The 15,905-nt window shown below is 38.7% G+C and overlaps 1 protein-coding gene across 1 annotated transcript in view; it reads left to right on the top strand.

Moving 5' to 3' along the window:
• ERICH3 (glutamate rich 3) overlaps nucleotides 1-9,826 on the top strand; it is a 111,993-nt gene extending 102,167 nt beyond the window's left edge. The window contains 3 exon segments of the mRNA XM_063105774.1: nucleotides 1,046-1,071; nucleotides 6,822-6,833; nucleotides 7,494-9,826. Of these exon segments, the coding sequence (XP_062961844.1) occupies nucleotides 1,046-1,071; nucleotides 6,822-6,833; nucleotides 7,494-9,826 (2,371 nt within the window).
• The last annotated feature ends 6,079 nt before the right edge of the window (nucleotides 9,827-15,905 follow it).

Raw genomic sequence — 15,905 nt, 5'->3', positions numbered from 1 at the left:
AGATAATTACTCTTCTCTGTGTGCCTTTTTTTCCCCAGCAGTACAGAGCTGAAGTTGAATCCATATATCGTAACAGTGCAATAAAATTAGAAATTATTCACAAAAATATAATTAACTCTCACCAAAAAAATTGAACATTTAAAAGCAGTTCTGTAAATAATTCTTGGGTCTAAGAAAACACAATCATCTCCCCTGATAACTAACTGTGCAATTATTGGAAATATCAAGTGGTTTTTGTAAGGTGACCAGTTTCAAACTATAGCCTCAAACAACAGTTCCACTCAAACTATAACAAAAAAACCCCAAAACCCAAAAACCTTAGTAATAAACATCAAGTGAGCAATACCTATAATCATGCTTTAAAGTGTGTCTAAGGAGGGAAAGTAAAACACATATAGACTGAATAAGAAAATTATGACAAATGGAAAATCACTCCAAGTATTTAAATAGAAGACTAAATATAAAGATGCTGATAATTTTTGCCAGATTAAATTCTAAATTTAATGTAGAATGTCTCCAAATCCTAAAGATAATATTTTGAGATTTGGAAAAAAATTAAATTTATTTCAAAGAAATTATACTGAGTAATATGAAATTCTTTTATAAATATAATATAAATTTCTTTTAATAGCAACAACAATAAAACACTATAGCAAAGGAAAACTGAAACTCTGGGAAAAAATTGTGACCTATATTTGACAGAGCTGATATTTATAACACATAAAGAGTTTTTACAAATCAATAAGAAAAAGGCAAACACCATAGCAAAAGAATGTAAAGTGTACAGCAGTAAATTCACAAAAGGATAGTTTGCCTACTCCTATTGAAAGTCCTGTCCTTGCTACCACTTTTCAATTACAGAATTATCAATACAGAAAAAATTGGTGGACATGTTGACAATAGGGCAGGGACATAGGCCTTTCAGTCATTGTAGATAAAATCATTAATTGATAACTCCTTTTTTGAAGAACATTTAGAAACATATATCAAAAGCTTCTAAAAAGTTTGTGCTTTTTTTTTTTTGTCCTTTTTCGTGACCGCTAAGGGGATCACAACCCTTGGCTTGGTGTTGTCCACACCGCGCTCAGCCAGTGAGCACACCGGCCATTCCTATATAGGATCCGAACCTGCGGCAGGAGTGCCGCTGCGCTCCCAGCGCCGCACTCTCCCGAGTGAGCCACGGGGTCGGCCCAAGTTTGTGCTTTTTGACCCAGCAATTCCAATGCCAGGAATATTCCTAAAGGAGTAGTCAGAAATATGTACAGAAATGATTGTAAGTGGTATTTAAAATAGCTTTATAAATCACAAAAGAATGGAAATAACTCAGTATCCAACAATAGGCAATTGGTTAACCAAATTTTAATTTTATTAAAACATTCTGTATTACTGAAGACTCTTTTTTAATGATATGAAGAAATAATTACAAAATATATTGCTATATGAATAAAGTGGAATGTGAAATGCTTTCTACAGTAAGAATGAAGTAAAATATACTTGGAAATCCACCAAAATGTTACCTAGTAGTTCTCCCTGAGTGGCCAAACTATGGGTAATTGTTATGTCCTTCTTTGTACTTTTTTTTCTTTTTGAGCTTTAGATAATGAATATTTACTATTTTATCATTTAGGGAAACTATAATATATATTATTTTAAAATATGTTTGCTTTCACAATAAAAAGATAATATAAGAATATTTTCATATTGTTATTCCTAATGAAAAGCTATTTTAAGAATATTTTTATTATTAATAATATTTGTTAATATTTTTATTATTTCATAATGAAAAGCTAATATAAGAATATTTTAGTATTTTAAAAAAATACCTTAAAATATCCTATATCATTTGAGAGGGAAAAGGTGCTTTTCTAAGAACTTCTCTGTACGAGACCATTCCATTTTTGCTACTAATGCTGCGAGAACTGACAATTACCTTTGCCTTTAGTGGTCACCTTAATAGAGAGGTAAAGGACAGGAGCCTTAAGGGATGAAGGGCTAAATAGAGGAAATGAAGTGATGTGTCACGTTGCTGACACTGGAGTCTCAGCGTGTGCAGTCCTTTTTTCCTATGGGTGGAAAACAGTTGAGGTTAGATGCTGGCCAAGTTCTTGCTTTTAAGTTTCAGTTTCAGAAGAACACCTGAAAAAAAATGACCAAGTGAAGCCTTTTCTGGTTTCACACGTTATAAGCCCTTGATACTTAGGCCAGGCTCCTGTTCTTGCTGAGTCTGAAATAGGCAACACCTAACTACAGAGGCTCTCATCTACTTCCCAAGCCTAAACCTCGGGGGCAAGCCAGCAGACGCAGGCAAGTGGCGATTATAGTCCTGAGACAGAGGGACTACAAACTGCACTGTCATTTCTGAGTGAGTTATGATTTTAAGACTATGCTAGTATTGTTTGGCTTCTTAGAATAGTCTTTTGGTTCAATAGCTGCTAATTGTTTAATTATTGTTTATTATTCTTATTCTTGTAAGCCATATTTCTTTATAGCTTATGAACCACTTGGATAAAACCTAGAAATCTTGTTAGCACTGATAAAACAAAGCTTCGCGTAATTGCTACCAAGTCAGACTTCCCCCCACCCCCTGGTCCTACCATCTTTGTGATTTCCATTACTCAGTCAGACAAACAAATCTATATACAAAAACCCAAAACACTGCTTTTTAAAATTCTCCAGATATATAGTATAAATATTATTGTAGTGGGTCAGATGATATTTAACTTACACGTATAATGTTTGTAAAGTTCCTGAAATAAAGATTGACTTGATAACAAAATCTAACTATTATTTGATGTCATTTCTAAATTATATTATTGTAAAAAACTTTATTTGGTGTGTTGGATAAATGAGGAAAGCTGATGTTCAAAGTTTTTTAAAAGAGAATGTATTTGAACTATATCATGCTCTTCTTTTCATTTCCATGTTTGTCCTCTTAAGATTAGTATAAAGTGACCATTTTCTCCCTAAATCCCACTTGAAGCAGATGTCTCTCTGTTTGTGTTCAAACACAGTTAGATCAGTAATTACCCCTCAGTAATTCACCTTAAACTAAGCAAGAGACTACATTCTAGTTCTGTTTTTCTCAAGGTATAGTCTTTGGATCAGCTGTATCAATATCGGGGAGGAAGAAGGTAGGAAAGAAGGAAGTGAGGGAGTTTTGGAGATATGTTCTTACCCCAGGAGGCAGATCTAGGTCTAGGGTTATTTGAGTGAGCTTTTGTTAACCAGAAGGTGGCATGATTGTAGATGTCAGGGATTTTGAGACATGGGTCATCAGATGATAAGCAAGGAATATAGACAGGAAATTGTCAGAAGCTAACAACAAAGTTAATTGACAGTGTTGCCTAGAATCATACCACATTGGGTGATGATACTTAGAAATGCTCGTCACCATTATCGCCGTCATCATCGTCGTCATCATAACCATAGCTATCATTTATTAAATGAATAAGCACTTGCTAATAAGTGGAAGATGAGCATATTCTACATATATTACTTTATTTAATTTTCCCAATAATCATTGAGTAGGTATCTCCTTGAGTGAACTGAGGCTGAGGCTTAGGCCAAAGAACTTGCTCAAAGTGATAAAGTTAGTATAGGATATGGGACTTGAACTTAGGTCCCCGTGATCTAGAAGTCCCTGCTAGTAATCAGCTACAGATAACTGGAATTTCTACAACAGCTTTTCCTGTCACATTTATAGGAATCATGTAATAGCTTTTTTTGCTTCTGTCCACATGGAGTGAGTATTGGGGTCAAATCACTAAAATCTACTAATGGATGAAATGCTCATAGTGTAGTCAGCTCTGATAGTTTTAGCAATTTAAAAGAGCACTGATGATTGGTGTCATAAAAGCCATAACACCCATTTCTAGAAAGAAAAAGGCAACTAAACTGCATTTTCAATCGTTATATTGCATGAGCATTTGGCAAATCTGTCACTGCTTCTGGCTGTTGTCTTTTTTTAATGCAAGTATTTCTTTGCATGGATTTCTTTACTTCATGATCTATTTCTGTGTATTGTGTTTTCTTTTTGAAATCATAGCTTGGGATTTGTTTAATCTTAAAAGATTTTAAAACACAGTCATATTTTAATATGAATGCTTTTAAATTGATGCCACTTGCTTAAATGATGTGAAATAGCTCGGCAATGTTCCTGTGACCTGTTTTTATACCTTTTGATATTTTATATGATCTTCAATCAGTTGGGCAGATAATAACTGAAGCCTTGGCACCGAGCTGCCTCTGCTACTATGACACTGAGCGCGGTGTTAGCAGCGCAGATGAACGGGGGAAGTCCTTGAGGAATCCGGAGATTGACACAGGTGGAGGTAAGGTTGCATCATTACCTAGGAATGACCTTCAGAAAACCTCTGCAAAAGAGCTTATTTCCATCTTTCATCTTCCTATCCTTGTTTCTTTCTTCTGCCACCTTTTAAAAATCTTTTCTTTTTCTTTTTTTAAAAAATATAATTTCAACTAGTGAATATGATGGCAGGAAGTGGTTGAGAGCCCTGAAAGGGAGGTTTAAAACTGACATCAGGTATGAATGTTACTATTCTTTTTTGAATACATTGGTGCCTAAGATAAAACAAACAAACAAACAAAAACACTTTAGATTACAAAATACTGTTAGGGATTTTCAGATCAGTCATATTTAATAACCAGCCTACCAGTTCGTTGACCAGGTAGGTGAATTTGCCTTAGCTGAACCAATCAGACACATTGAGAGCCAAGGCACATTTCATGATTAATTTGAACTTTGTGTTTTTTTAAAAATTAGGAAAGAATTCTTGCCATCAGCATATGACCTGGCTCTTGGTGATGAGTGTTTCATCTGCAAGAGTGCCAGTTAGAGTGATTCGACAGAAGATGACCCATATATATCTGGTCAAACTTCCTCTGTCCTCGAAATCAGGCTTTCCCATATTCAGTGACTAACTTTTTCAAAATGTCCTGTTCTGAATGCATGCATGTGTGTATGTGGGCGGAGTGATATTCATTTTATTAATCATATGATCACATATGATCTCCCCGTTCATCTGCAATGTAGGCACAGCAGTTATTATTGATCAAATCTAATTCCAGCAAGAAAATCTAATTAAGTGTAAGCAGTGGGAGGAGAGTGTGCAAGGAAGACTTGTTAGGCCTTCCTGTGTGTCAGTGACTATGCTAAGCATTTTACATAAACTATCTCATTTACTATCACAAGGGTTCTGTAGTCAAGCATTGCTATTCTCATTTTATGGATAAGAAAATGAAAGCTTTAAGAGGTGTTATTTCCCAAAGTCATGTAACTTGTAAGTGGCAGGGCATTCTCACCCAGGTCTGTCTGATTCCCAAGGGCACATTCATTCCACTAAATCAAATTGCCCCTATTTGTGAATATTGCTTCCTCTCCTACATTAATTTTTTTCCAAAAGCCCTTGAGGTTACCATCAAAAAACACGTCATGTTTTTATACGGATATTTCTTAGAATGGCTTCAATTATTCTTTCTCCCTTGCTTCAGGAATGTCGTGTCTGACTCCCCTATCGTGTGTGTGTTCATATAATAGCTCAGTTGGATGCCATTAGCACTTTCTGTCCTAGAATTTAGGCATAATATGTGATCACATGGTGGTTAAGTAATCTTATTCCCATTTTCCTGAATGCTCTTTAATTAATCCATAAATTCAGAGGTCAGCTTAGAAAAACAGAGGACTTTATTTACATGTTTTTGTAACTTACTTTTTATATATTTTCATGCAGGAATTTGAATGGCAACAGATATACTATTAAAGAGGTTTGTCACACGCTGTATCTCATTATTTCAATTTCACTTTTTTTTTAAATGCAGTAATAATCTGTAATGAAATAAAATGTACCAAATTCTCTCAGGTATGGCTACATGTTCCCTGAGCAAATACTTAGTTCTACATTTCTCTTTCAGAGCTTTTAGGTACAATTTAGGAAATAACTGCTGTGACACACTGAAGGCCACCTATGCAAGTCCAGCTCAGCCACACTGATAGACCTGAAATTCCTATTTTACTCCTTTGAAAGAAGATATCATGTGTTACCTTCTGAATACATTTTTAAGGGAAATGTAATATCAGCTATCATTACCTTATCTAAAAATGGTTTATCATAGTAGCTGGCAAGAGACTAAGGGAACGCAACAAAGGTTAGCCATGCTTTTTGAGAGGTAATGGGATGGTTAGACAGTCCTGGATAAGGTGTAAGAATGGGGAAGAAGGTTGGAAAATCAGGGCTTTAGGTTTCTGGTAGATTGTTGATGATGGTATAGAGATTAAGATAGCTAAAAAAAATAAAATAAAATAAAGAAAAAAGGCAAGCAAGTAAAATAAGGAAGACACATTTGCCTACTTCATAAGTTTACGTAATTTAGAGGTTGACACCCTCGTATGATAATTATTTTATAGCATCTGGTTCATTGTATTTTATAAATGAAAAAGGGGATTAGATTGACAGAAATTATTAAGATGACTATTTTCAAAGCTCCTTAAGTATTATTCTGCAGTTGGAAAATTTAAATGCTTTGGGTATTTCACATGACATTCCTTTCCTTATTTTGCATGGTTCATTACCAAAAAATTACATCTTTGTTAAAGAATAAGAAATCCATTTAAAGTTTTTAAAAAAAACATGTAGAACCTATGTTTATTGAAGTGCTATACCTAGTAACCCAGATTTGCCAGGGAATAATGGAGAACTTATGAAATACTTTGAGAAGGTTATATATGTTGAAAATTGTCCTAGACTACAAAGTCTTGTCTTGCTCTGTGATCCTGTTTTGCCAAAGGCAAAGCAGTTTCTCAGTGTAGATGGGAGGTATCATGACCTGTAAGACAAATTGGTGTCTTTAGAAAAAAGTCTTACCTTGAGCAACAAAGGTTTTTGATGATGAAATCTAGACATAGTAGCTTTAAAATATAGGAGTAATGTATGAAATAATCATTATCTCACACTGTATTCACGATTGTGTTGCTAAATGCCCACATAACTAGCAGAAGATGGGGATATTATAGTGTTATAAGGAATAATGATTTAGAAGAAGATGTAATCCTAACTTTTTTTATTGCATAATTTTTCTGCAGGTCTTAATATTTCAAATGAAAGTAGGTGTGGGTGCGTGAGAGAGAGAGAGGTGGAGAAGGGGAGAGAGAGTGATTTCATTGAATCTAAGTTATAGGAACATTTACTTTGCTTATTTTCAGTGTTTCTGATGTTCAACTTTCCTTTAATATAAATGTGTTCATTAAATTTGAAATCATTTATTTCCACAATGAAAGGCCCTGATTTAACATGTTAGAGTTGATGGCATCATAGCACCAGTGGAAGAAACGTTTTATTCATATCAATGGTCCCTTGATAGTACATATAAATATCTCTTATATTATAGATAAGTTTTATATAAGATTATCTGTATCTCCTCCTTTGTCCACTTTAAGTAACCCCCCCCCCTTTTTTTCCCTAACCTTATTTTTATAGCCTCAAATGGGAATTTAGAGGTGGAGGAAAGAGCAGGTCTCACCTCAAACAAGGAACCCAAACAAGTTGCACAGGAAACGTATCCAGTGGGGAAGAAGGAAGCAGCGGAGGAAGACGAAGCTCCCCAGCGTGGGGATGGTGACCCAATAGAGGAAAAGGGGGACACAGCACTGTGGGGAAAAGCAGGAGGTGTCGAGGTTCCCTTGGGGGAGTGGAAGCCGACGGTAGAACAGTCAGTGTTAGTAGAACAATTTAGGGAGAAAAGAGTGATCCCTCCGGGCATAGCACGTGGGGCAGCGGCAGAAGCAGAAGGGGATGGAAGTCTGGGTCAGGAAGGGTTGGAGCCCGCGGGAAAAGCAGCAAGTGACTCTGAGGGTCTGAAGGACGATGAGGCTCCTGACGAGCGGGCCTTGACGCGAATAGGGCTCAGGACAGAGAAGGCAGCTTCCGAATGGGGACAAGGTTCGGAGAAGGCAGTACTTGCAAGCAAGGCAGCAGCTCTGCACTCGGAGCATCTTTGGGAGGCAGCAGCCTTGAGAGAGGCAGTGACGCCGGAGAATGGAGAGGCTGGGAGCGGGGCGGCTGGGAGTGCGGCGGGGGCCACACAGCCAGATATGGACGGACGTGGACAGGAAGCGGCCACGGACCTAGAGGACAGGGGCCCCGTGGAAGACGCTGCATCCCAGACAGAGGGTGGTTCTGGAGGGGCAATGGTTGGGGGAGAGAAACCATCCAGAGAGAGGAAGGAAGTTATGGGGACGGAAACACCCTGGAGCTCCTCCACAGGAGAGACAGGGGCGGCCAGGGCAGGGGAGTCAGAGGGCAGGCCTGAGGAGCTGCGCGAGGAAGACGCACAAGGGGAGGAGAGGGTGACCGAGGCAGACCCCAACAGGGAACATGAGAGGAGAGAAATGTCACCTGAGGAATCAGATGGAGCAAGAGAAAGGAGGAGAGCTGAGAGGCCAGAAGCACCTCTGAGGGAAACTGAACCTGAGAGAGAAGAGGCGACAAAGGCAGATGCACCTAAGGATGAAGATGTTCTAGAAGAAGAGCAAACTCTTAAAGGGGAAGAGGGGGAAACAGTGAAGGAAGGGAGATCTGAGGAAGAGACAAAAGCCCCCCACAGTGAAATTGGCTCTGGTGCTGAGGATGAAGCGCCTGCTGAGGCATCTGAATTGACTGAAGATACAGGATTTCCAGAAAATTCACTAACAGAGAGAGGGGTTTCCATGTTTGAAGCAAGACCTGGATCTGAAGAGTCACTGGAAAACCTAACAACTCTGAGGAAGGATGGAGAAGGGGAAAGACTGATCGCAGCCAGAGACACGGAGCACAGGGGCCGAGCAGAGCTGCTGGCCAGGGAGGACGTGGCCCCGTCCGAGCAGGAGCTGGGGCCCCCCCACCATGGAGGGGGCGCGTCAGGAGCTCCCGCAAGCCAGCCGGCAGGGAAGGCCCAGACACCTGAGGTGACGACCACAGCCACAGGTGAGGCCGAGGATCCAGACTGCCTTGCAGAACTGCAGGGAAGGGAGGAAGAAGGGCCTCTGCAGGGGCAAGAAGGAGCTGGGGTCAAGCTTATGATCCAGGAAGATGTTCCTGAGGGAGATCCCATGATGGCAGGAAAGTTCCATGAAGGAGAGATGGATAAGGACCCAGAGAAGGAGGAGGACGAAGAGTGTGCTCTGGGGACGGGAGAGATGAAGGACAGGAACACAGAGGGGGATGGGGACACGGGAGGAGGAGCAGTCATGGCTGAGGAAGGTCTCCAAGGAGGAGGAAAGTCAGACATGGCCGCAGAGAAGAGGGAGGTGTGGGCAGATTCCAAGACAGCTGAGGGGCAGACAGTAGCAGAGAAAGCCTCCCCCTCTTCAGATGTTGCTGGGGAGGAAACTTGGCACAGAGAGGATGAGTTACTAGGAAAAGCAACAGCTGCAGAGAAGGTGGTGGTAGAGGAAATAGCGCTGAGCAGGGAGGAGGTGCCAGCGGTGGAGGAGGTGACAGCGACATCAACGCCAGAGGCTGGGGTGGGAGCCACAGGAGAACCCTCCGATGCAGAAAGGAAGGTCCCTCAGCTAGGACAGGATCAGGAGGGAGGGGAGGTGGAGAGCACTCAGCGTGCAGGGTCGGCAGGAGGGGAGGCAGGGACCCGGAGTGGTGATGGGGGGCCGGGGCCGGGAGCTGCTGAAGAATTCAGACTGAGTAGAGAGAGTCTGCAGGCGGCGGCAACACCTCCTGCCAAGCCCGATTTTGCTGGAACCCAAGAGAAGCAAGAGCAGATGGTGCAAAGGGAAAGTGAGGATGCAGATGTTTCCCTGAACAACAGGAGGGCCTAGGAGGCTTCCTGACAGATGGTGAGTTGAGTCTGATCTGTTTGCAGGACTGAGTAGAAGCTCCTCCGTGGGTCTCCTCCCTTGGGCTGGCTTGTCCTTCATTGGCATCTGTGTACACATACATATACACACAGGCTCCGATTCTGTGCCACTTAGCCCGAGCCTGGCAGGTGAGGGACCAAAGCCCACACAAGGTCCCAAGGCTGTTCCCTCTGGGACTTTAAGTCCTACTTTGGTTTTGCAAGTGCAGCTCCCCTGGTTGCAAGATCTGTGTCTATGTGATAGGGCCCCAAGAATGAAACAGAGAGGAAAATGTGCCACAAGGAACAGACCACAGAAATAAAGAATCAAACTCTACTCCAGAATTCATTTCCGTTTTAGTGTTTTGAAGGATGGAATGAAGGTAGTCTGTGATCATTTGCCTTTAAATGGGCTCTACGCCTTCGTTTCTGCAGTTTGATAAAATTTAGTATATATTCATTTTCTCATGTGTAAAATAGAAATACACATTTATTTAATATATACATATATAAATATTGAAGTGTGGAACTAAAGACCAAAATTACTTTTTTGCATTTCAATGCCCTCACATCCTTAGTACCTAGTTTCTACTATTTTTGAGTGATTATATCCATAGTACTATTCTTTTTATTATTTTTCAGGATATCTTCAATGTGTCTTCTGGAAGACATAAAGAATGGAGAAAGAATCACCCAAGCACCTCACCAGGACTTTAGATTCTTTCTCTTTCTCTTTTTTTAATCACTATGCTTGTTTGAGATGGTTCCCAATCTGTCAGTGCTGGTCTGTAGCTCAGTAAACACCCTGAAAATAATTCAAGTAGATTTGCAGGACCCACCTTAGGAGCAGTGGTTCCTGGAGAACTGAGGCTGTTACACATTCTACACAGCTAATATATCTATATTCAAATCAAAATGATGGTTTTCAAATTTGATTTTTATCAAAGATCATGGGAAGGCACCAGTTCTAATGTCTGGGGTTTGTTTAAATTTTTTACTTTAAAATCAAATATTAGTCCCACTTTCATGCATAAGAGTTTTCCTTAAGATCAGTGGCTTGGGGCTTTACTGACTTGTCTGTGAAAATGAGCTCTAAAGGTCCTTCCATGTGTACTCAAGACTAAAGATTGCTCCAGACCCCTAAGTCCTTTCAGAAGAGGATTCCATGGCATCTATATTCACTTACACTTAGAAATACTCATTCTTTCTATTTATGCCAGAAGAGTAATTTAAAGAAGAAATCTTATTTCAAAGTGCCCTTTGTTTTTTGTGTGTCTTTCTGTAGTTCTGCTCTCTGAGGTAGATTAGAAAAATGGTAGCTTTGCAGCATTTTATCCCTGAGGGCCTTATTTACAGAGCCACTCAAATTTAAATCAAAGTAGTAAATAATTTAGCTAAGTGGAGTGAGTATAATAATTACAGCAGATAAACATAGCACATCAGCACATATGCCATCATTCTAGACTCTTTGGTTGATGTCATTCAATGGAAAAGAAATTTAGATTAGTGTGCTCCTCACCTTCCCAAGTTCTGTTATTTCAAACCTGTGAACTAACCTTGCAGTTCATTATAAATTAACAGTCACAATTGCTTTCTAAATTACTCCCTGGTATTATTCTCTAGCTGTGCGTCAGCTTGCCTCCTAGAGGTTTTGATTTCCTTGAAGACATCTGCATATCAGTGCCCCAAAGGGCACATGTTTTGCCACCTTTTCTCTATGGGAGGAGGTGAAAGAAAATTTCCTAAAGCAACGATTCTCCAGCCTGACTCTATACATTAGAATTTCATGGGGCACTTTCGCAAATGACTCAACCCTTGACCCCACCCCAGAGATTCAGATTTAATTAGTTGTAGATGGGTGTACACATCAGTGTTTTTTTTGTTTGTTTTTTAAATTTTCACTTCTACTATGTAACCAAAGGTGAGAACAGCTGTCCTAGATCATCATACAGTTCATGCTGGATGATGACCTACACTCTCTGTCCCTAGGGACCAGTAATATTATCAGTATAGATGTTTTTTCATTTTAATGAATAATGGAGCCATTCAGTGATCAAAGATATACTGGGCCAGATGTAAATCAGATAGTGGACCATTCTCTTGATTGGTAGCATCAACATTACCTGCAACTTGTTGCTGGCCCCTTCTCGTACCTACTAAATTAGAAATTGTGGGTGAGGCCTACCAATTGTTATAATAAACCCTCCATGTAATTCTGATATACTCTTAAGTTTGAGAACTGCTGTCATGGACTATTGATTGTATTGAGGATTAGTCTCCATTAGAAAACGGATTGCAGAAGCATTGTGAACTTTCTTTCTTTGTCTCTCTGTGTCTCTGTCTTTCTTTCTGTTTGTCTTTTTCTCTAGGAAATGGTACTCACTGTAAAAGTGAAGTCAACCTTAAACTCATTTTTATCATGATTGTATTGATGTGTATATGAAGTCCCTCTGCCCTACCCCCTATGAATGAGTATTACTCACTGAACATCACAGATCTCCATCGTCTGTCTTATGTTGGATGAGTGGATTTCACCTACATTATATCCAGTTACATTTATGACTGAGCTGCATTACTGTGGAGATCTATAGTATTTGTTCCTGATTTCCACCTCAATGCTGCAGAGCACTTTGAATGCATAGCACCTCACGGGAAAGATTGTAAACTTGTTAATCTCATTGAAAAATGAATTTTGTATGATGTGCTAAATGGAAATTTGCATTGGATTATTTTTATATTTAACACATTCCATCAAAACAATCTGTAACATAATTCTAAAATCTGCATGTGGGTTTAACTGTGAAATTCGGTGTTGTGATATTTTGATTAAGTTCATTCTTTCTCTGCAAATACTATGCAGATAAAATTATTTGTATGTTCAACTGAACTGATTTTTCCCTAGTTTCTTCATTATTAAAAGCATAAATAAATCATATGTTTACAGATACAACATGTGAATGGTTCTTTGTAAATAAGACTAGACTTCTGAAATGTTTTGTGTTCTTTCCTTACAAAATTTGAACTCCATAGAGCAGAGAAAATTAGTTTCACTGGGCTGTACTTTTGAGCATATGTATTTATACTGACTGCATTCATACATGTCTTTTATGTACATGGGACAATGTCAAAGAGCAAAATTATCAGTTTTATAGGTAAGTAGACAAAATCTCAATAAAGTTGAGTGACTTGTATAAAATCACATTCACTCTCAGATCATCTCACTCCAAACTCTGACTTTTATTTATTTATTAATCACATACACTACTTCTAGGAAGAGGAATCTTAAATAGATACCGAGATACTACATGTGAACTTCTACATGTTTTTGTTTACTTGTCGAAGGGAAAAAATCAAATCTCATTAATATATCCTCTGTCACTGAGAAGGGAGTTATATTTCCAGCCAGTGTTAATCAAAGAATAAAGTAGATTATTTAAACAATTCAAGAGAAAAACAGACAATCGAAGGAAATGTAGGCATAATTAGGCTTTTTATTTGAATTTCTTGAGTTAAGCCTTCTCTATGGCTTTATAAACTCTTGTGTTATAAATTTAAAGTATAGTTGAGTTCCTTAAACCTTCTAAGATCAATAATTTTGCCACAATTATTGCCCTTGGAAAATGATTGTTTGAGGGGGAAAAAAAGAAAGCCTTAAGGAAGATTCATGAAGTAAGTGAAATATTCCAACAGGCTCAAGGACAGCCCAAAAGAAGCTGCTTCTGACCTTAGGTAATATTTCCTTCCAGTCTTCTGTACCACTCGATTATGTCATTTAAAAAAATTTCCTGTCACCATGCCCACGAGGTACAAGAGAACAGGGAATAAATACAGCTGGAATTCTTTAAAAGTTGCTCTCAAACTCATTCTACTGTTTTTTCCACTGTTAATATTTTTCTTCCTTCTAATATTAAGCCCTGTGACAGGAAAATTATGCTCTTCAAATTAACTGGAAACTAACTCTGTAAGACAAAATGCTGAATATTTGAGAGTGCACATGCCTTTTTAATTTTTTTTTTTATGGAAGTCTCAGAATGTTTAATAATCCATGCAACTGTTACAATATTTTGGATTGTTGAAATACCCCTAGTTTTTTATTAGGGAAAATGAGGTACACAGAAGATTCCTGGTACACATAAGCTGGTGCCAAATCTGCATCTTTTGTCAAATGTTTCCTGTTCTTTATTAAATACCTACCTATAATTAAAGGTTATATTAAGGATCCATCAATTATGGGAGAAATCTTGCAGTTGTTTGGGAGCTTAATACTGATTTAACACAGAGACCTTCAAACTGTTGCGAGTGATTGGACCCCGAGGGAAGATGAAATTTTCCATGGGATTCACAGCAAGACTGCAGATGCTCAGCCTCCACGCACACTGTGCTAAAATGGACTTGAGAACTAGCCTGTAGCCGAGGTCTTCTCAATCCCCCACCCTTTTCAATAGAGGCCAACTCCATTCACTTACCAGTTTTATTGTGATGCAGTGGCCCCTACGAGGACGCAAAAGAGACAAAGGAACAATTTGAAATATGTTGTAGGGCTCAGAAAGGAAATGACTTTCATGACTGGTTAATAAATCCTGCAAATCAGGTGGTTTCCATTTTTTTTGTTTTCAACAAAACTAAATGAGGATCTGACTGAATTGTCAGCTAATAAGCCCTTGAAACATCTTTTGGTATTTTATTGGTTTGTGAGTTTTGATAAATCACCCAGGAGTTCAAAGAAGTGCCCTGCTGCACAATGTAGCAAAACTACTTTCATTCCCATTCACTTATTTATGTGATATGCATAGATACTATGTTTTTACATCTGTAAAAATAAAATGAAAAAGAAGTGATGTTGAATGCCCTCATTCTAGAGGTAAATAATATTTGCTTACAGATACATAAACTAATTAGAAATAGAAATCACTGTCTTAAGGGATGCATTTCTACTTTTACTTTTTATGTGTAATGTTTTCCCAAATGTATAATATATGTATGTAGTTTGGACCCAATGTATGTTACTAATAATTGCAATGATAGCTCAGTCTAGAACAAATTTAACACATAGAGACTTACGGTCATGAGAAATTTTTTAAAATTAAATTTTAATTTATATAATAATTTAGTGGCAGAGAAGTATGACAGGGTGATCAATGAAAGACATCGAACCATAAAAATATATCGCAGTAGGATAAAACTCTGTGAGCAAACTGAAATGGAAATGTAAGTTTAAGAAATGAATATGAGATCCTCTAATACTAAAGAAGAGCTTAGCATGTGTTTTTAAAACAGATGTCTTAGGTCAGGTTCCCCAAGAAATTCTTTGGAATAGAGGTATGTATGCAGAAGGTGTAGAAAAGAGATGTAACCATTTTATCTTAAAACATCCTATTTTATAACAAGCTAGAACTTACATCTGTAACTACTGCTTAACCTTATAAAAATTTTGAGATATTAAGAAAAAAATGTTTGAGGGGGTACTGACAAAAGTCTTTCAGAGGTATCATGTGGACCAAAATACTTGGAGGCCACTAGTGTAAAAAACAAGGTGAATAGCACAGGGCCTTGTTTCTCATGATACAGGCACGACAGTCATCATAAGTGAGTAGCTAAAATATTGGTTATTATGTGTGAGGTTTGTTTTGGCTACATGCTATTAAAGTGATGTCTGTCAGCGGCATGAATGGTGGGTCATGTAGCTGGGTGTCGCTACAAGGAAGGAGTTCTAGCATGACATCTGGCTGTTGCAAGGAAAGGAAGCGTGTTCCTCCAGTGTGTCAAAGCACGCCATCAGGGCAGTCAACAGCTGTACTCAAACAGCAACTCAGTGCCTAAAGAGCAAGGCTCTAAACACCTTTCTGTAAAGGAACAGATTGTAAATGTTTCGGGCTTCGTAGGATATCCAGTGGCAATGATTCAACCTTGCCATTTTAGGGGGAAAGCTGCCATAGACAACACTTAAATGAATTGGCGTGGCTGTTCCAATAAACTTTACTTACAAAGAAAGGCCAAGTGCCAGATTTGGCCTGAGGACTGTAGTTTCCTGACCCCTGCTAAAGAGCTGTCAAGTAGATAGT

Source organism: Cynocephalus volans, chromosome 8, assembly GCF_027409185.1.
Source record: "Cynocephalus volans isolate mCynVol1 chromosome 8, mCynVol1.pri, whole genome shotgun sequence".
In the NCBI taxonomy this organism is placed as follows: Eukaryota; Metazoa; Chordata; class Mammalia; order Dermoptera; family Cynocephalidae; genus Cynocephalus; species Cynocephalus volans.
The sequence above is the reverse complement of the archived record's forward strand: the minus strand, read 5'-3'. Positions and strand labels throughout refer to the sequence as shown.